The sequence below is a fragment of the Poecilia latipinna genome, unplaced genomic scaffold (assembly GCF_001443285.1).
Source record: "Poecilia latipinna isolate Pla-1442-1.1 unplaced genomic scaffold, P_latipinna-1.0 Scaffold274, whole genome shotgun sequence".
Taxonomy (NCBI): Eukaryota; Metazoa; Chordata; class Actinopteri; order Cyprinodontiformes; family Poeciliidae; genus Poecilia; species Poecilia latipinna.
In genome coordinates this window covers 222,971-244,671 of record NW_015112890.1, presented here as the reverse complement: position 1 = coordinate 244,671, position 21,701 = coordinate 222,971, and the positions used below count along the sequence as shown (strand labels likewise).

The following is a 21,701-nucleotide window of genomic DNA, read 5'->3' as shown; positions in this document are numbered from 1 at the left end:
TGTGAGTGTCTCATTGCGTAACAATGCTGAGGTGGGATAAAATTAGCTCAGGATGACAGAGGTGGTTATTTCCGTCGGTCTCTGCAGGATTCGGAGAACAAAGGCGATCCTGAGAGCTTCAGAGCGATGCTTATCCCCCCAGAACGGAGCTCCGGATGTCACTGAAGTTATTTTGGTCATCATACATCAGACACATTGTGACCGTGAGGCTTGCTGCTGTTGCTTAGATACTACTTTTAGCAGATGTAAAATATCCATACCTCACTTCAAAGTGGGATTATTAATATACAGTAGATGTGTCACAGGCGGCTGCGATGATGTAACGTTAACATTTGTTCAATCAACTTATCGAATCTGAACTTTGATTTACATTCGATTCTATTTAAAGTTAATGCAGAAAAAGTTCACAGCCTGAATCTTTTTTTGATTCAGTTCCTGCGTTCAGTTTTCCATCTGTTATCAAACACAGAGAATGAATTCAAAACACAATTCAGATGTTCCAAAAATATTGCAGAGTGCAAAGCCTTTTGAATTATCTTACAGATAATAAATAGGTAAATCAATCAATAAATAAATAACCCAACAAAAACCACCCAGACTTGACAATAGACAATTGACAAAATAAAAAACGTGTTTTAATATGTATAGTTTTCTTATTTCCTGAACTTAGAAAAAAATGACTGACAGTTATTGGTAAGTCAATTGTTGCATATTGACGTTTTAACTTTCAACAGCTAGCAAAAGTCAAAGGCATTTCTTTTACTGTCGACGTGAAATTTGAGGAAGTCTTCTTAAACTAAAATAAAATAAATTTTATTGCAATTCGATTACAGAAAAAATGGATCAAATCACAGTAAAATTGTTAGAGTTTCATTATACATGTAATAACATCACAGTACAAACTGTAATTAAATTACAGATTACAGTAACCTGCTGGCAGTAATTTACTATAAACTTTACAGTAATTTAATGTATATTTTTTACAGTGTGGCTAAAATCTCCCAACTTCCTAAAGTAGCTGACTATGTTGATTCAAATGATTGTAGGGGCTATAAATGTAACGCACGGTGAGTACTGCATACTCACTATGCGGAAATCAAAGTCTAAACCACTGTGTTCGGTTTGGGCATCGCAGACAGAGCAGTCTGACCCCACCAGGCTCTGGAGAGGTTCCTTCAGATGGAGCCAGACTTTCTGTTCAGGTGGATGTAAACATAAACATCTCTAAAAACCAGCCAGACTGGGCTGAAAACCCTGCAAATGTCTGCTATAAAGCCTCAAAATGAGGAGAGATTTTATTTTTAATCTCACTGTGAGCCCAAGCATACTTAGAATCTTTAAAAGATCAACTTTACCAGTAGAAAATTCAAGTTTTGGGGAAGGCTTCAACCTAAATCTGAGGGAAAATCTATGGGGGTGTTGCCTGCGGATTAAATATTTCCTTTGCAAATTTTTTTTACAAATATCACCAAGTCCAATGTGGAATTCTGAGTAACATCAGATCTTTACACCCTTATTAATGCATAAATTGGTGCTTCAGTATTAGTGGAAGTGTTTGCACTCTGTGGAGTCATGTTGTTAAAGATTTCTTAATTTATATGTGGTTTTATGTTATTTTAAACAGATTGGTCTGTCTGTTAAACATTTAACTGTTTTTCAGTTGAAAAGATGAAAAGTCACAGTAAAGGTGGAACAAGTTGTAAAATGGAAGAAAAAAAACTTTTGGGTTACACGAGGTTTTGCATTTCCTGATTTTCCAGCAGACCGTCATTAAATATTAAAACATAACCAAAATTGTTTCTAGTATTACTGAAGAACTACATCAGGACATCACATATCATCTACTTACATGAGCCGTGTAGCATGTGCTCTGTGTTGATGTTCTTCTGGAGCTTCAGAAGGATCAGGTATCATACTGTAGCTACATGCTAACAAAGGAGCTAGTTAGCCAACTGGCTAAAGTGAACAGGAATTAAATTCTGCAGTGCGAGTTAAACCTCTGAATGCAACATTTTTTCCTTCTCCATAATCACGTTATACTTTGATTAACCCAGAGAGGATTTAATTCATCAAAGCTGGATATTATTCAGGAGATGTAGTTCAGCTAGCAGCAGCAGCCGACTTTTGAAGTGAAGCGAAACGGGTGGATTTAAAGATGAACAGGATTCCTCATATTATCTGAAGCAGGAAAGTGTAAAATGAATGAGGTCAGGATTCTGTTGAGGAGATCAAAAGCTTGGAGCAATTTCCTCCTTTTCAGCACTTTTCTCGGCTTGCTAAGCAAAAAAATGTGACTGCTATGTGACAGCTTAAGAAAAAACAGATTTAATAATGTGGATTTGAACTGTTTCAGTTTGTTCCACTTTTAGTAGTCTCCGTTTCTCGTTGAGAAACACAGTTTAAAAAATAAAATGCATATTAAAGGCCGGACTTGTGAACTTTTAGTGGTTGAAGTTCTTACTGCTTCTAGTTCATGTAATCAAGTAGTGATCATCCATTCATCCATTGTCTATGAACGGATGAATGGATGGAAGCCATGGCGTATCAGGTTGTTTTTCAGTGTGAGTATAGTCATGAAATAGTGACATAAATGAACAGAAACCAACTAAAGTATTCTGTAACTCGTAGTTTATGGGTTATTGTTGTGATCCGCTTCTGTTGAAGCAGCAGATGCAGCACAGAACTGGAAGGGATGAGAGAAAGGTCAACAATCTGAACTGTTTTTGACATTAATGTTTTTTCAAAAAAATTAAACACTTTTATAGAAATAAGCCAGCTTTACATTCAAGGTTTTACTGCAGTCTGTTGTTTTTAGATTTTGTTGGGCTTTTATTTTTTAGCAGGAATAGAGGGAGAAGATGTGCGGTAAAGGTCATCGGTCCTGGACTCGAACCCATGACAGCCAGAGGCCTCCATACTGTACGTGGGTCACACTTTAGTTTATATTTAAGGCTGTGAATAACATCATCATATTCCTAAAAAATGACATAGGCTGTTATTTTAGGATGGTAATGATATTCAAATCTTTGAATATCGTTTGTGAATTGGATATTTTGCATAATACTTGGACACATATTGTCAGACATTCAGACACATTTTGACATCAGGACACCCCCTGGAAAGTTGAGTTGACCTAAAGTTCAACATGGACATTTGGAAGGGATTAGGAGGTTTGCGTGATCTAAAGGAGACAAATAAATCCATTTTTGATGTCTGAATCTTGAGAAATCTTGACTCTGTGGTGAATTTGGTTGGGTTATATGATGGATCTTTCTCTGATCAGTCTAAAACAAATGTCATTACTTAGTGCTTGTCTAACCATTGGAGTTATGAAGCCTAGGCGTAAATTCAAATGGAAGACTCTATTCATCTCACCTGCCCAACCAAAGATGTCATCATGTGCCTTGATTCCAACCTATCAGTGATGGTCTCATCCTCCAATCATTATCCTTTGATAAGGCCCAGCTGTTCATCTGCTTCTGCTCATTGGCTGAGCTTCAACCTTCCTCCACCTTCAGGTGTGGTTTTTTCGATGTCCATTCAGTCTTCACCATCCTCTCCACCACCAGTTTCCGGGCCCAAGAGGGGGAGACGTTTGTAATTTTCATACACAGCGGCTCATTCTCTTTGACAGCGGTTACCAGCGCATTGTCTTCCTCCTGGGTCCGAGCGCCAAAGACTTTCATTTGTCAATTAAGCTTTCTAATAACACTCTCTGTTTGTGTGTGTAGGTGTGTGTGTGTGTGTGTGTGTGTGTGTGTGTGTGTGTGTGTGTGTGTATGAGTCTTTCCAGGTTGAATTGCAGTTACAAAGTTGTCAGCGGACTTTCAGCGGACATTTAACTGAAAGTTCGCCGAAAGTCTGATAGTGGTCAGTTTTTAGTTCGGAACGTCCTCTCGAACATCCGGCAGACGTTCAATAGAAAGTCCTCTGGACGTCTTTTGGAGTTTTTTTTGGACGTCGTCCAAACGTAATCCGCGGACGCTCAAGACAACGTTCACAGACGTCCTCCGAACATTCAATGCTAGCTGGGGACGCACACCTTTTCACTTTGGTACTTTGGAAGAAGCAGCACACAATACAGTTCAAGCAGACTTTTAAACTACTTTCCCAAAAAAGAAAAGAGTTACAACAAATCAATCACAAGTGGCAGGGTTGTGAAAATCGCTCTTCTCTGCTTTTGGAGCGAAACGTGTCTGGGCAGAGGGAGAGAGTGAGAACAAGAGGGAACTTGTGAGTGTCAGAAAAGTGACAGCTAGCGACTTTAGTTAAAATCTGGATGGGCCCAGTAAACCGAGGGACAGATTAGGACTGGACTCCTGGATAAGGGCGTGTTGACATCCTTCACGGGCTTCCTGTTGACGTCGCCCCTGGGCCCAGCAGGTCAGCGTCTGACCGCTGAGACGGCCGTTTCTATGCTGACAAAGCTGTAGCGGTGGCTGACCCGTCTCTTCCTTCCTTTGTGCTGTCTCTTGTCTCCCAGGGGGGCCTTCTCGGTGGTACGACGCTGTGTCAAACTCTGCACAGGCCAAGAATACGCCGCCAAGATCATCAACACCAAAAAGCTCTCTGCCAGAGGTGAGGAAAAGAAAAGTCACGCGGTGACTGCGCAGACGCAGCAGCGTCTCGTCAGTCGGTGTCCTGGATCCTCAAAGCTCCACATTAGCATATTCTAGCGCCTGTTTGTTAAAGCCTCCACCTCTGTTCCACAGAAAACACAACAGCTTCATTTTTCATTTTAAAATGAAAAGCTTTAAAGTACATACGCTGTTAAAAAAAGAAGAAGAAAAAAAAACAACAGTCGTTTTCACGGCCATGGTTAACAGAGTTTTCCTATGAAAATCACAGATATTAAGTAAATAACTCTATTTAAAAAAAATGTGAACGAATTTACAGTGATTGAAATGGCAGCTGAATTACATGAACAATCAGTTCAGTTTACAAAAATTAAATATTAATTTTGCATTCGAGTTTTCTACATAAACGTTGAAAACGTTTATGAAGTGAAAAATACACAATAAAAAATATTGTTTTCTTAGTTTTTCCAGTATTTGAATGTTATATTAACAGAATTGTTTTGTTATGACTTTTTTTAACCACCATTTGTCGTTTTAACAGATACAATTGATTATACTCACATATTGTTTCTGTAAAAACAACACGTTTTGTTTGACATTTTACAAAGGTTTACTGTGAATTAAACAAAACATATACTTTCCATTTTACAATATTTTTCTGTTGTTATTTTACATAGTTTTTATGTAAACTCCACGGCCATATTTTTTTTTACAACGAACTGCAAGCCGACAGTAGTTAAAGTGCTGTCAATAGATATTTTTTATCTTTATTTTGCTCAAGTGCACACCAGCTAAGTCTACCGCTGAAGTACCGAGATAATAGAAAAGGAAGGATTTGGAGTGGCCTATTCAAAGCCTAGACTTAAATATGATTCAGATGATGCAGCCTGATCTTAAACATATTGTTCATGCACGAAAATGAAAAGGACAGTTGGCCAAAATGTCCATATTTCCAGTTGAATGTAACGCTGGACGTTAGCCAAGGTTAGCTCAACCAGTGATTAGCTTTAGAAGACCATTACTTTCTCACATAAGGGTTTGTTCGGGTCGCTTTTCCCCACCCCAAGAAATTAAATCTTTCAAAAACTATATTTTGTATTATGTGACGATCCAGAACATTTAAGTGAGACAAACAAAAGCAAACTGCCTCTCAGCCCCACCCCAAAAAAAACAGCAGAGACCTGTTAGCGCTAAACATTTTTCACAGGACTGCATGGCATGTAAGGCAAACAGTATTCGATTTTATCCACATTTCTCTCCTCTTTCCTCATTTTTAAGATGTAATTCCATCCCTGTCAGTCCAACTGTGATGAAGCAGCATCTGCTTTTTCTTCTCCCACTCATATAATGCTCATCAAATAATGAACGAGCGCCTCGGAGAACTTCTGAAAATAGCAGCAGTGGTGTTATTAACACTCAGAGCAGAGACTGAGCTGAGTCATGGCACCTTTATTAAAGACATGACAGCTGCTCTCCGTCCTGCCCTCTGCTCTGGGAGGATGAAGTCCTTTACTGCTTCTCATTTTGTGGCTGAAACAGCTGTGTATGTGCGCGCTCGTGTGTGTGTGTGTGTGTGTGTGTGTGTGTGTGTGGGAGCTGCAGGGCAGGACCAGCTGTCATTTGGGTAAAAAACAGATTTTTGGGGGTAACTCGACCTCACATCTCCTCAAGATTCTCTCCTCCTTACCTCTGCCTCGTTTTGACCTTTTGCCTATATTTGTTTTTCCATCTTTCTATTTCTCTTCTTTCTGCTTGTTTTCTCGTTTTATTCTTCTTCCTCTTCTGCTTCCTCGTCTTCCTTCGCTTTCTTTCCTGTTCTTTGTTTTGTGTGTTAGGCTGTTTTTACTTCTGCTGTTTTCTTGGTTCCCTTTTTGTCCTTTCTGACCCCGTTCTGCTCTGTCTGTTATGTTGGTTCTTGTTTTATTTCCTCATTTCATTTCTGACACTTTTTACTTTCTAGTGTTACTCAAATCTCCCTGTTTTTCTGTGTTGTTTTGAAAGGTTTTCTTCTTTTTCTTCTTCTTTTGGCTGCAAAAACACGAAATTTTACCAAGTATTGTTGGTCTACTTTGTAGTGCATATATCTTAGCACGCTTAAAATAAGATAACTTATATGTAACTTTTTATCAAGAAGTAGAAGCTTGTTTTAAGTAAATAATTTCTTAGTATTACTTAAAAAATGACTAGTTCCTTTGGTAGATTATTTCACTTATATCAAGACATTTTTCCTGTGTTATAAGTGGCAGAATCTGACAGTGGAACTTGTACATTTTCATCAATATTAAGGAATTATTGACTTAGATAAGCTGCTTCATACTGCTGAAAAGTTACTTGTAAGTTAGTTTTGTCTTATTTTAAGTGTTCTAAGATATTTTCACTAGAAAATAGACCAACTAAGTTTGTGTTTTTGCAGTGTAGTTGTAATTCCATCTGAAGTCAGCTGCATTCAGGAACTAATAAACATGAATGTAATCATAAAATTTGGATAATGTATAAAAACTTGATTCAATTCCCTGTCCAATTGTCTGTAGCTGTTTGAGTCATCTTGTGTTTTCTTTCTTAGTTTAGTTTATTAGTCGATTTAAAACAGGGGCAATGTGCAAAAAAACATTAATAAAATATGCTTTATATCATATCTAGCTTAAGCCGAGCATGTAACTTAATAAAGCCAACTATTATCATGAACATACATTAAAAGTCCTTGTGCAGTCTGCAGTCACTCTACAAAGTCATAAAATTACAACAATATAAACAGCACTAATACCAAGCTTACTACCTGAAGCCATCATTTCATTTAACCGGATTGGTTCGGTGCAGTAAACCTTGGGCTGCTGTTTGCTTCTCATCCACCGTTTCTGTTCTGCTCTCTTCCTTCAGACCACCAGAAGCTGGAGAGAGAGGCCAGGATCTGCAGATTGCTCAAACACCCCAACATCGGTGAGCCTTTCCAAATCCTGATAAGACATCACATTTCATGCCAACATTAAATGTGTTGAGGTAAAATAAAAAGACAAACTATATCTGCTTCTTATCTCAAGGTTGCCTCCTAATTGAACAGGAGCAACTTTACGGAAAAAATCATTTGAAGAAGACAAAGATCCGGTCCTAAGCTGTGCTTTAGTGTACCTTTACCTGTACTGTCGCTGCCCAAAAAGAAGCAACAAGTGACTCTTTCACAATGAAGATCAATAGTTTTGACTAAAAATGAAAAAAAAAACAAAAAAAACAAAAAACAAACAAAAAAAAAAAAACAGCTAAAAACAAATGCAAGGTTTTAACAGTTTTCCAGTTTATTTCTGCAATGTCTATGTTGAACCAGTAATATGTTTTTAGGTATGTTTTTATTGTCATTAGGTTGAAATGTATGTGCTTTTTAATGTTTTTTTAAACCATTTTCATTTCAAAGACAAAAAAAAGTCCATCCTCTTTTTGCTAAATGCTATGTTTATCTTTGTTTTAAATCCTAAAAATAGAAATAAATTGGTGGTTGTTTAAAAATGATGGCAGAAAATGATAAGTGGTCATTTTTTCAAAAAGTTGTGTGACATTTGTGAATTTTATTTGACTGTTTTATTTTAAGACCGCAGATCCCTGATCTGGAGTATCAGGATTTAATTAAAAAAAAAGAATTAGGGTTGTACTTTTTTTTAAATCTATCTTTAGTCTATATAAAATGACCTAACAGATTCCACCCTGTCCATGTTTATTAAAGAAACACAAAGCCAAGTGAAAGCTGACGTGAGACTTTCGGGAGGATCCAGCTCAGAAATCCTGCAGGCACATTGTTTGTCCGTCTCCATTTGAGTCGGGTTTTCAGACTGCAACGAGCGCGATTGCGTAGTTGTGACAGAGTCAACACATTTGGGTTTTGTATGTGTCAACCTGCGACAACTCACAGCAGATCGGCGTTTGATGGAAACAGGAAATGTCTCAGCCTGATCTCAGAAACATTCATCAGCTTTTCGACTGACAGAGCAACTTGATGTAAATACAGAGGATTTCTAACAGAGATGGATCGATCCACGTTTTTCACTTTCAATACCGATATCTGAGGTTCAGTATCAACTGATACCGATACAGAAAAATGCTTATTTTTTTAAACACAGACATAAATGTTCTGAATTGCAAATGTATTTGATAACTCTGTTCAATCAGAACAATTAGGAGTAGAACAGCCAATGGAAAATAAATAATAAAGAAACTGAATCTAACAAAATCAATAGGTGGGCTATCTTGGTCAAACGTGTAAAATGAAACCGTAACAAACCTCCTTTCAAATGGTTCAGAAATTTCAATTAGGAATTTTAAATATAATGTAAAATAAATAAAGCATAACACTCAGAGTACAAAGCATAGAATTAGACTGGGCAGATCTGCCCTTGTGGATCAGGAACATTGTCACCGATACCTGATCTCGGATTTTTTTTTTTGTATCGGGTCCGATACAGATATTCATATCGTATCGGTGTGTCTCTAATTTCTAAAGAAGACAGACATGATGTGTGCTTCAGTTTATGGATGATCTTTATGCCTCTCTTGCAGTTCGTCTCCATGACAGCATCTCAGAGGAAGGTTTCCACTACCTTATCTTTGACCTGTAAGTCTCTAAACCTGCTCCCTGCGTTGCTCTGCACTGATTTCAGCCCTGCATCACCTCCATGCGTTACTTTACATCCCCATCTCTGCATTCCTTCTCCTTCTCTCTTCACCCCCCCCTTCCCTCGCTCTACCCCCCTCTCACATTACATAACCACACACACCCACCCTCCCCTCACTGCTTGCGGCTCCCACACACACTCTAACACACACACACACACACACACACACACACACACACACACACACACACACACACACACACACACACACATGCGCGCAGCCACAACTCCCCCGCACTGGAGCTAGTCTCCATGGCAACACTGTCAGAGAGAATCCTGCACCCGGGGTTTCCCCCTAATGAGGACATCCCCCTCCTATTCCTGTGTGTGTGTGCGTGTGTGTGTGCGTGGATGCGTGTGTGTGTGTGTGTGAATAAAGCAGAAGTGTGTAATTTCAAACTCCATCCCTTCCGTCTCTCAGGGTGACAGGAGGGGAGCTGTTTGAGGACATCGTGGCTAGGGAGTACTACAGCGAAGCAGACGCCAGGTAACAAACCCACACACCTCCGCTCCCTCTCCTCTGCATCCTTCCCCTCCATGTGTCGCTCCTCCAGCCTCTGCAGTCCTCCAGCAGCCCAGAGAGTTTGCTCTCCTCTCGTTTAGGCAGAAAATGTTTGACACATTGCGCGTAGACGTCTCCCTCTCCTGTTTTTGCGCATTTTGATCTCTGATGGATCCCACCACTGCACAGTTTTTTATTTTTATTTTTTTACGTGAGCCCAACTGCAAATGGAGGTCGAAGGGAGCTTTCCCCCACCCAGAGTCAGCATTTACAGAGAGAACAACACACACACATACGAAACAAAAAAACAAAAAGTGCACACACGCCCACACTGTAGCCCCTCAGGAGGTAGACCTAAATCAATTTGAGCGAGGAGGCGGTTTGTGGAGGCGAGAAAGAAGAATAGAAGGGGACAGGAGTATTGAAAGGAACAGAGAAGCAGGGATAATGAGAGATTTTAGCTGCTTTATTCTCAAAACCCCATAAATATATGTCATATTTCGCCTTCTTGTCACTCCTCGCACCTGTTGCCACATTTTCTGACTCGTTTTTGTTTATTCTAATGGAAAAGCACATTTATTGAAAGGTAATGTCATTCTTAGAGTGACTTTGCTGGTTTTAAATTTACAGATCATACTTTACCCTGAATCAAATATTCTAACAGCAGGAGCATCCGTGTACAGTCAGGATCCAGAGTTACAGCAGCGACACAAAATGTTCCCTTCAGCCATCCATTAGTTGCCTTCAGGTCACAAGGATAAGGAAACACTGACCTCAGCCTCACTTTATTTCGGAAGGAATAGAAGAAGGAACACCCTTTACATGTAATATGGAATATGCTCATACTGTAGCCATTCAGGAGGTAGACCTAAATCAGTTTGAGTGATTTAGGTCTACGTAAATCACTAGAAGTTGAACTTTCAAGAGTCTTGCAAGTTCAAGACTAGTCAGTCAGCTGGGTTAAGACAATAAAGTATTGCAAGTAGAACTTGCAGACTACAAAGTTCTAGGTCTGCCCCAGTGTCTTCACCCAATGGAATGCATCTGTCAAGAATACCTCTAGAGCACAGGCGTCAAACTCCAGTCCTCAACACCTGCTGTCCTGCAGTTTTTAGATGTGCCACAGGTACAAAACACTGGAATGCAATGGCTTCATTACCTCCTCCATGTGTAGATCAGTTCTCCAGAGTCCTGCTAAAGACCTAATTATTCTATTCAGGTGTGGTGCAGCAGAGGCACATCTAAAAGTTGCAGGGCAGTGACCCTCCAGGACTGGAGTTTGACACCCCTGCTCTAGAGGAAGGTGCCCCAGTGGCATCAGACACTGACTGACTCCTCTCAGTACAGAGGAGCAGGAGCGTCTCATTCCATCAGTAAGACTGAATCATTGCCATCCTACAGAAGAAGCTCATTTCAGTAGCTTGTTTCCGAGATTGTATCTTTCGGTCATTATCCATTTATCAGGACAATAAGTAGGGCTGACAGCGCAGACGGACCAGTACATCAAGAGCTTCACTTTCTGTCTGAGCTTTTGTTTTTTTTACAAAGACAGACCCAGGAAGTATCCTCACTTCTTCAGAAGAGGCCATGGTCTGTCCAGCTATCTCACACCCCATCCTCTACTCACTTGTCTTGTTGAACAAAACTCCAAATCCTGAAGCAGAAACTGACCCCCAAACCAAAGGGTTTAGTTCTAAACTGCCCTCCAATTATGAATCTTCAAACTCAAAGAAGTTGACTCTTATCCCGTCCAGCAATTTTACATTTGTGTGTGAACCCTCCAGTATGCTCTGAGGATCATGGCTTTTAAGGCCAACAGGATCATAAGATCTTCAAAAGGCAAAGATGAGATCCTAAAATTCCCAAACAAGACACCCTTGTATTCATAGGTACGCTTTGAGGCCAGTCCATGAATACCACAAAAAAGGGTCAGTGATAAAGAGGCAACCCTGACAGAATTAGTCCATCCTGCGGTGGGAACAAACTCAACTTCATGCTGAGGATGTGGACACAGCTTTTACTATAGCTTTTATTATAAAAGGATAGGGAAGCCCTTTGAAAACCAGGCAGGAAGCAGGCTTCGCAGCAACCCTCACAAGATACCTCAAGGATTACAATCATGAACCTTCTTCAGGTCCATGGAAGACATGAAGACCTGACAATCCTATTCCCATGTTCTCCTCAGGAATTTTGTGAAGGAAAAGCTCTGTTCTACTATCTGCACTGTCTGCATGAAGTACACTATAGTGTCTAATTGGTATTTTATCATATTAGATCAATACCTGAGCTCAGGGGGCACAGACTATGCCTGGAGTACTCTTTGCTATTCCATACAGTACAAGTGCAGAATCCTGTGTACTGCAGATAATACACCAAGACATCATAAAAATCATATCCAAACTCAGTGGAATACCCTAAATGCAATGCACTTGTATCACTAGCATGAATGAATGATCCTGGAATCTGTAGTGCTTTCCAAGCTCATCCATCCAACTCTTGAGGTTGAGTGGACACAAGCTTCTAACTAGAACTATTATAAAGTTATTGCAACAGAACATCATAAATATAAACTGGTCAGTCAGCAGAATCTTGATGCAAACAGATGAAGATTACTGGTTACTTTCTTTCAAAGGGCATTATTTCTGCATTTCATGATCTTCCCATGTGTCACCCATGTTGTTTCCTTCATTCTATGTTAACTGTATAAGTGTCAGTGTATGCAAGTCTGGATGTTTGTGTGTGGGAGCGTTAAGAACTTGCCTGTATTCCTGCCCAAAGTTTCTCACTGAAATTCTTTCCTGTGTTCCATCTGCATTCTGCTGAGGTCTCAGTCCACCCAAATGACAAAATTATATATTCTGTTCACTTAAATCCAAGAAAATCTTTGATATTTATTCTTGTCAGGAGGTTCTGTGACACAAAGTTGAGCATGAACAATTAGTGCTATTTACAAGCTGGTACATGTATGATGGCAATGATGTTTGGGGCGGTATTAGGGCCATATGCATTTATTTTGATAGTCATACAACTAAATGATCAGTATTTTATCTGTGCTCGGCACATCTCATCACTTTTGGGAATCGGAACAAATTCTGCAGTGCTGGACATGACAGTAACAAACCATGACCTGAAATAGACCATAATTTTCTCTTTTGCGTTGTCGTACCAGTTGGAATGTCAAACACCATTTTGTGTGTCAGCATAAAACAAGAAAAAAAGTATTCTTATTTCCTTAATTGTACACATATTTCAATGTGAACCAAAAAGCATTTATGTAAACACAAATGAAATCTCTGTCCAGTCAACAGAATGCAGAGTCCAGCCGCAAAAGCCTATCTATATTTTGTTGAAAACTTTGCAAGAGCCGAGAGCTGGAGGCTTAAATCCCTGTGGAGTGTAATCTGTGTGTTACTGTGTCAGTTTTTCTTTCTTGAAGACCCCCTTCTCCAATCCCGTCCCCCTCCCACCCTGTCCTTCTCCTTGTCGTCTCTTTTACCTGCTGCTCACCCTGTCGTTTTGTCTCCGCAGTCACTGTATCCATCAGATTCTAGACAGTGTGTCTTACACCCACCAACATGACATAGTGCACAGGGACCTCAAGGTGTGTGTGTGTCTCATTGTGTCGTATCGTGTCCCTGCATTTACATGCTCGTGTCTTTGGAACATGCCTGTGATTTTAAAACAATCTGCCTGTGCCTGCTGTCTGTCTGTCTGTCTGTCTGTCTTCCCCTGGGTGCGTCTGCAGACAGGGTTTTTTTTTTTTTTTTTTTGCTTTTGGGATTCTTGTTGCACTACTTTAAACCCAAATGATCAGTTCTTGTCGGTCCTGGGAACAGGGCCTGCTGAGCCCCAGACCAAAAGAGAGTGAGTATGTGTGAGACAGTGTGTGTGTGTGAGAGAGAGAGAGAGGGAGAGAGAGAGAGAGAGAGAGAGAAGAAAAGAAAGAGGGTGCATAGGTAGGGATTTTCAAAAAGCAGAGATTTGAAACTTGGAAGTCAAATGCGGCGTTGCGGCTGTTTGTGAATAAATTACTGTGAAAAACGCAGGTTAGAGTGAGGGTCTCCTACGCAGAGCGGCGTCTCACTGTGTGTCGCCTGTCTGAGTTTTTTCACACAGGCAGGTTGTGTGTGTATATGTGTGTGTTGAGAGTGATCCTTCTCAGTGCAAATACGTATATGTGTGTTGTTGGGGGAACTTGGTGGCTGGCTGGAGCCTCTGCATGAATGTGACCGAGATGAGATGGGCCTGAGTGTGTTTGGACTAACCTGCTCCCCCTGCTGTTTGCATGCAGTCATTGCATCCAGCAGATCCTGGAGGCCGTGCTCCACTGCCATCAGATGGGGGTGGTACACAGAGACCTCAAGGTGAGTCACCTGCAGGGGTGTGTGTGTGTATGTGCGTGTGTGTGTGTGTGTGTGTGTGTGTCTGTGCTGTTTAATTTTGAAATCAGAAAAAAAAGGAGATGTGAACTATGAACTACTGTTTTCAGTTCAGGACAAGCGAGTCAGTTGTTGAACAAAGGAAGAGCGTCTGTGCCTTTTCTAACTTCATTCAGCTGAAGAAAAGTTATTTATACTGGTGACCAGGCCTGTCGCGATAGCAAAGTTTGCTGGATGATAAACTGTCCCAGAAATTATTGCGATAAACAATAATCGCAATAATTACTGCATCAAAGCTGCCTCATTTTGATGCAGTTTTCAACTAATATATTGAAAATGCCGTAATAGTGCAAGAGTAATGAACTTTAATTTTGTACAGACTAACACTCCATGCTGGAACTGGAAGACATTTTAAAAATCCAAAATAAAACACAACTAAATCTGTTGTTAAACCAGAAATCTGTGCCAGTTGGTGATGGATGCTGATATTTCAGATAGCAGTCACCTGCTAACTGAGCTGGGCTGAAACTTTGCAGACTCTCTTCCTTCGTCCTTCCTTCTCCACCTTGTCTGACTGGTGCTGGATGTTGAGACGTGGTAAGTGTAGTGAACGTGTCCAACAGTCAGCATGTCTGCTCCCGTCTCTGGGCCCGCATGCATGAAAATACAGAAAATACAGATGTTGCCAACAATCTGAGTTATTGTGGATGCTCTTCATTGGATTGCATGTTTCCTACCAAACAGACTGTTTTGAAAGACATCGTTCATTTTTAATGACATGTTTTGTTGTTTTTTTTACCCAGCAGAGGACAAGCGAATGGAAATGTCATGTTACCATAACAACACAGAGCTGTAATTAAGGGTGTGTCAGTAAACTATAACATCACTGTTGGACATGGGAGGAAATTTGTCAACAAGTTTTTATCAAGTTAGTCCTAAAGTTTACTGAGCAACCTGATAATAAAAAAAATATTCATTTAATAATCAAATTGGCAGTGGGTTGTAAACGCTGATGTCACATTTATTTTTAATGCGTGTCAAAACAACCCCAGCTGGAGGACCAAACGTGTTTTACATGGAAATGTAAACGTCAAAGACAGGGAAGGAACGGTGTGTCTTTGATTCGTGAAAGTTCTCGTTTTACAAACTCTGCTCGATGAGCTCCATCATGTTACCATAGTAACATCGTAACAACTCATGATCAGTTATCAGAAGGACTAGATTGCAGAAAGATTGCAGAAAGGAATAAGAATTATGTATTATAAAAATAGATTTATTGTGATCAATAGTGGAAACTGAATTATTATTGGCAACATCTGAATCCTGAGTTAACCTGAGCAACCAAAGACGCAGCCAAAGTTTGCAGAACAGTGGTGACAAATAAACAGAACAGCAAAAATAGTGAGAGCAAAGCACCAGTGTGAGTTCATAAGGTGAAGATTTATTTGGTGATTTGATTAAGAGCAGGAGGTCAGAAGAAAGAGAATGGAGACTTAATAAACCAGCACCATATGTAGAGATTTAAAAGCTCACTGTAGTTGTGTAACTTTACAATCCCAAACAGGTGCTTCTGATTTCCACTGAGGTGTTTGGTGGTGTATTGTCATATATAGTCAGATTCCAGAAATTAAAACATTTTCCAATAAAACCAAAAGTTTGCATGAAAATTTAGCTTCGACGCTACAGAGGAAGCACAGGGTGAGAGTAGAAAGGAGCAACTTCCTTTAAACAGAAACCTTCTCAGTGAACTGCAGACTGGCTGGCAGCTGACTGAAGAGGAAAGAATGAATGTTTTTGTCTTAAGTGTTGAGATCAGCCAGCAGCAGGTGACGTGGTGTCCGTGCTCCAGCTGGAGGTAAACACACAGCTAGCTGCTCCTCTTTAGGCAGATTACTGTTTAACTCATCAGATCAGTCAGTGTGTCTTTCCTCTGCCTCATCATTAACTCCGCATCAGAACAGCACAGACACCACGACCTCAAACAGACAAGCTGTCTTCTGTCGTCCTGAATTAAAGAAAACAGCAAAAAAGCTTTAAACTCCATCTGTCAGTCTGCAGCATCCACAGCTGTTATTAGACCTCACATGCTGGAATCACCCAGCTTCCTTTAATGCCATGAAAACAATAAGGGGCAGGAGTTTGGGGGCGCAAGGGTCAGACTAGGATAGTTTTTTTTTTTAATGTGTTGTCTTTAATTATATAACTGAAAATATTTACAATTTTGAATCAGGTTTTACACACTGGAAGAAATGAAAAGAACAGACCTGCAAAACAAACATGGAGGTTTTCTATAGACACGAAGGACATAAATAGTTCATGTTTTGGTATAAAACCAGAGACCAAAGAGAGAGAAAGTCACAAAGAAAGACTAAAATACACAGAAACATAACAAAAGACACACCGATGTACCGCTGCATTATGTAACAATGTAATGAAGCAGGGTTTTAAAATGTAACATCACTGAACCTGCATCATGCAATAATCGACACATAATGTAAGAAAACCCCTGAATGCATTTTGAATCGCCTGAACCCTGGGCCTGAGAGCCCAGGGTTCAGGCTGTGAGTCTGAAAAGGCGACTAAATGATCAAAAGTCTGGCGTTTATTCACCAAAACTTAAATTTAAATTCATATATGGGTTCTACACCATGACTGTTATTAGAAGTACAATGATTAGGATCAACACAATGCCTTGTGATAGTTTATCACTTTACATAATGCGCTATTTATTACATTACCATTTCTAAAAATAAAAAATAAATAGGAGGTGGCTTCTGAAGGCAGTGGGTTGCTGTAAATGCTGAAATGCTGAAGTTCACACTAAACATTGTGGCTATGGTGACAGAATGTGGAAAAGTACCGCCCATTCGCCATCAAACCACGCTGATTTCTTTAGGTTGTTGATTTCTTCAGGGAGTTTTTCCTTCCTGACCCGGTCATTGGTCAAAGCGGACTGCTTTGCTCAGATCCCAGCCTTGCTCTGCTAGCAAAGCCAACGTTCTGCTCCATGGTGCAGAGCTGATGTGACTGTTTGTCTGTGGTGTTTGTTACGCCTGCAGCCTGAGAACCTGCTGCTGGCCAGCAAGTGTAAGAACGCAGCTGTGAAGCTGGCTGACTTTGGACTGGCTATAGAGGTTCAAGGAGACCAGCAGGCTTGGTTTGGTAAGTTATATACACACAGGCACGCACGCACGCACGCACGCGCACACACACACACACACACACACACACACGTGCGCGCATACAAGTCATCCAAAAGGGTGAAGTCATAAAAACACTGGATTATATTTTATAAATAGATGCATTTCCATTACAAATGTGTGCAATTCTTTGTCTATGTTCTACTAATATCAATAAAACACAATTTCACAGTTGCTGTGTCTCCATTAAATAAAAAGTTAATTTAAAATCACATGTGGCTTAGCTCGTTCATGCGGAAAGTCACTAATGAGCAGTTAAATATTGCAGCTTTATGAAATATTTAGAGAAAATGCATTTAAAGAGAAACTTCTTGTGGCATTTTTATTTTATCTGCTAAATAATAAATGAAAGATGGAAGATTTCATTGAAATCCACTAAATTGTCAGATATCTGTAGAAAATTGATCTGTAAATCATAAATACAAAACAGAAAACGACAAGACAGGTCCACAGTTTCTAACGTTTTATCATTAATCGGTTATTATTTAGCCAGAGTAAAAGTGGCTCAATGTTTGTGACTATTTACTCCAAAACTAAAATGAGAGCAAAAACTTTTTTATTACTACTATTATTAATATTTTAAAGGGTCAGTATTACATAAAATAAACATTTTTGAGCTTAACATCATGTCATGATGTTATTCCCTCATCAAAAACATGTGGAGTGTTGCCTTGATTCTTTCATGGATGTTTGAGAAATCCTTTAATCTCCATGTCAACCATTCAGCCGTGTGGGTGAGCATAGCTCCACCTTCTAGGACCAAGCTCCTCCTCTGAGCACTTTTTCTTCCTCTCCTCTTAACAAATGGTCCAGTTGGAGGCCTTTCATCTTCTGTTTTACGCAGTATTTTTCCCATATATTACCTAAAGAATAATAAGAATGAATTTTAAAACAAAGTTGATGGTTTTCTGTTCAGGAAGCAAACCTAAATGGGTTACAGAGATGAAAAGTGCTTGGACTGAAACAAGTGCTCTACATTTCCTCCTGTCAGTCCAGAGCCAAGGCAAAGATGCATAAAGAGGCTGCGCCAAAGTAAAAGCTCTGCCTGGACGTCATGCATTTTTGAACAGCACTCACTGCTGTGATTGTCTGAAGCATTTCTTAGCTGCAGTGGAAAGCATTTCTACTCACTTTCTTTGCTGTGGGCATATTTATTATTATTATTATTATTATTATTGTTGTTGTTGTTGTTGTTATTATTATTATTTTTTTAGCTTTTTTTATTCATCACCGGTTTTCTCTTTGTTAAAACATTGAAAGCTAGCTTTTCCTGTAGACGGATGGAGAGTCCCACTTTTCTAATCTCTCCTCTGTCAAATATAGCTGCCAGCAAACTGATTAAGATGTCTTTGTCCGCCATCTCCAAATCAGCTCAACGATGAGACAAACCAGACAAAATCCAGACGTGTCAATATTTGAGGTTAAAGTGAAACAGTTTCCGCTGATTGATCCAGCGGAGGCAGGAAGCTGGAGTTGTAAAGCTGCCGGTAGGTGGAGGAAACTCATTAAGACTCACCAGGAACAGTTTGCCTCTGAGAGCGAAGGCAGCCAGATCGTTTAATCTTTAAAGATAAGACGGCGGCAGAAAGGTTCCAGCTCTGGAGGAATGCAGCACAATCCCAGTTAAACACTGGAAAGAAGGAGAGTGCTAAATATGATTTATTAAACAGTCCCGAGGTGAAACTGTCGTGCAAGTCAAAGGGATAATGATGTGGTTCAGTTGTGATTGTGTAATTTAATCAACTTGCTAATAACTTAATATATTATGAAAGAAATTTATTTAGAAATGTGAGTAAATACGGAAAAAATTGAGACGAATCAGAGACCAACCTTTACCGTTTAATCTCCTGTACTTGTTTTTAGTTCATACTACTGATCCAATTAGCTGCAGGTGAAAGTTTTGCACATTAATACCTGTTTCACTTAAAGGGGCATTAATATGTAAGCGTACCCGGTGTGTTGCCTTGATTCTTTCATCCATGTGTGTCACAAACATCTGCCCCGCGATTCCTCCCACTCAGCTCCTTCAAACTAGCCAGCAGCAATTAGCAAACAGCTGGTGAAATGTCCCAGAGTCTGGAGGAAGAGTGGAGAGGACCAGAATCCATCTTGGTTGAAGTCCAGAGTGAAGTTTTCACAGTCAGTGACGGTTTGGGTTGCCATGTCATCTGCTGGTTCTGGTCCACTGGATTTCCTGAAGTCCAGTCAACACAGCCATCTACCAGGACATTCTGGAGAACTTCATGATTCCCTCTGCTGATGAACTGAATGGAGAAGATTTGATTTTCCAGCAGGACCTGGCACCGATCAACAATGCCAAAGGTACCAAAAGCTGCGTCAGTGACCATGGTGTTCCTGTTCCTGATTGGCCAGCAAACTCCCCTGACCTTTAGAGAATCTATGGACTGCTGTCAAGAGGAAGATGAGAAACATCAGACCCAACAAGAGAGATGACCTTCATTCAGCTGTCAAAGCAGCCTGGGTTTCCATTACACCTACGCAGAACCACAGGCTGATCGCCTCCAGGCCACGAGGAACCAGTTGCAAGAAATACATGAAGCTAAAGATGCTAATGTCGCTAAATGTCTTTAAGGTTGTTCTGACTCATTTTGACAAGGAATCATCTGCCTGTAAATGTTTTTATTAAGGAATCTTTTAGCTGATTTATATGTGACGGTGTTAACTCTATGTTCTGTGAATCTTGATAAAAATGAACCATTTCACTTTACCGAGGTGACTGACATTTTTCACTTTTATGCAACATCCTAATCTTTTGAGACGTACCTGTAAAAAAGTATCTTCTGTATAAATATCTCATCTAAAATTATAAGAATGTGCATCCTACTTTCCCTTCTTTTCTGTTTGCAGGCTTTGCAGGAACTCCTGGCTACTTGTCCCCAGAAGTACTGAGGAAGGAGGCGTACGGTAAACCTGTAGATATCTGGGCATGTGGTAAGCTCTTTGTTTACATCGTCATGCTTGCCGCCTCCTTGTTCTCTAGCCCGTCACTCTAGACAGATGTATTCCTGTGTGTAGGCGTGATCCTTTACATTCTTTTGGTCGGGTACCCTCCGTTCTGGGACGAAGACCAGCACAAGCTCTACCAGCAGATCAAAGCCGGAGCATACGATGTGAGCTTGTTTGTTCCTTCGCTTTTCTCTGACTTGAGATGGAAAAAATATCGCTGCTTACATATTTGTTGAATGTGTGTGTGTGTGTGTGTGTGTGTGTGTGTGTGTGTGTGTGTGTGTGTGTGTGTGTGTGTGTGTGTGTATGTATGGGTTTGATTAGTTTCCCTCTCCAGAGTGGGACACGGTGACTCCTGAGGCTAAAAATCTGATCAACCAGATGCTGACTATCAACCCTGCCAAGAGAATCACTGCCCAAGAGGCTCTGAAGCACCCGTGGGTCTGCGTAAGTGACGTTTGCACATCCAGAACCCCGCTGCTGCTGACAGAAAACAATATTTCTTCGCCTCCACTTTGACTAATTTGTAAAGGCCTAATTGGGAGTCTCAGAACATCTGATGGAAGCTGCCAAGCCTTCCCACCATCTGTTCCCAAACATGCAATCTATCCCTGACTGGAGCAGATACCAGCCCGGCTTTCTCTGGACAATTAGTGTCAAAGAAATACTAAAGTGTGACTTCTCTCTGACAAGGTTTTGTGCAGTTGAAACTTGATATTTACACATATTGTATGAAAGAAGACAATGAATCAGACTAAACGTTTTCTGATTTAGGTCAGTCAAGATTACCCAAATAATTTCTGTTTGCTAAATGTCAGAGTAATGGGTGAAAGACATCTTAGACATTTTTGATATTCAGAAATGAGCTTTTGAACAATTGTGGGAAGCCCAGATGAAGGTTTTGTAAGCAATCCTATGTCTCAGTTTGGTTGGAGTGAACTCTGGTGCAGTTTGAAATGATATGTGATTGCCAACTGGACCGCAGACCGTCCAAAACCAGGAAGAGGACTACAGCACAGGGCATTCTGGGTAAATACAACCAAAACAAACAAGCTAGTCTAGAAATTACTCGTGGTCTTTTGCCAAAGAGAAATCCTACAATTGCTAAAATTTCACGCCACTCCATTTTTGTTTAAATTTCGTGAAGAAGGACGTTGAGCTCAGTGTCTTCGTCAGAGGTTTTTGTGTCATTTTCTCCAGTAGCTCTTGGTGCAGCGCCTCCACAGGCGAGGAGGAGAACAGGTTTTTCAAAGTGTTTGGTTTGTTTGTCCCTGTGCAATCTGAAAGAGGACTTCAGCAGCTCAGCAGCTGAAGTTGGAACAAATGTTGCAGTTTTGGTCCCCAATTTAACCAAAGCAACCAGACTATCAGGTGGGAAAACAACCATAGAGTTCAAGATGGGATGGAATTTATCGTGA

The 21,701-nt window shown here is 40.3% G+C and overlaps 1 protein-coding gene across 3 annotated transcripts in view; it reads left to right on the top strand.

Moving 5' to 3' along the window:
* camk2b2 (calcium/calmodulin-dependent protein kinase (CaM kinase) II beta 2) overlaps positions 1-21,701 on the top strand; it is a 45,611-nt gene that overhangs the window by 3,242 nt on the left and 20,668 nt on the right. For 2 of the 3 annotated variants that reach the window (XM_015033619.1, XM_015033617.1), the window contains exons 2-10: positions 4,484-4,578; positions 7,455-7,514; positions 9,120-9,174; positions 9,657-9,722; positions 14,029-14,101; positions 17,176-17,278; positions 20,185-20,268; positions 20,353-20,447; positions 20,608-20,730. In XM_015033619.1, the coding sequence (XP_014889105.1) occupies positions 4,484-4,578; positions 7,455-7,514; positions 9,120-9,174; positions 9,657-9,722; positions 14,029-14,101; positions 17,176-17,278; positions 20,185-20,268; positions 20,353-20,447; positions 20,608-20,730 (754 nt within the window). Of the gene's footprint in view, positions 1-4,483; positions 4,579-7,454; positions 7,515-9,119; positions 9,175-9,656; positions 9,723-13,265; positions 13,339-14,028; positions 14,102-17,175; positions 17,279-20,184; positions 20,269-20,352; positions 20,448-20,607; positions 20,731-21,701 lie in introns of all 3 variants that reach the window. The other variant, XM_015033618.1, reaches the window with a different exon arrangement.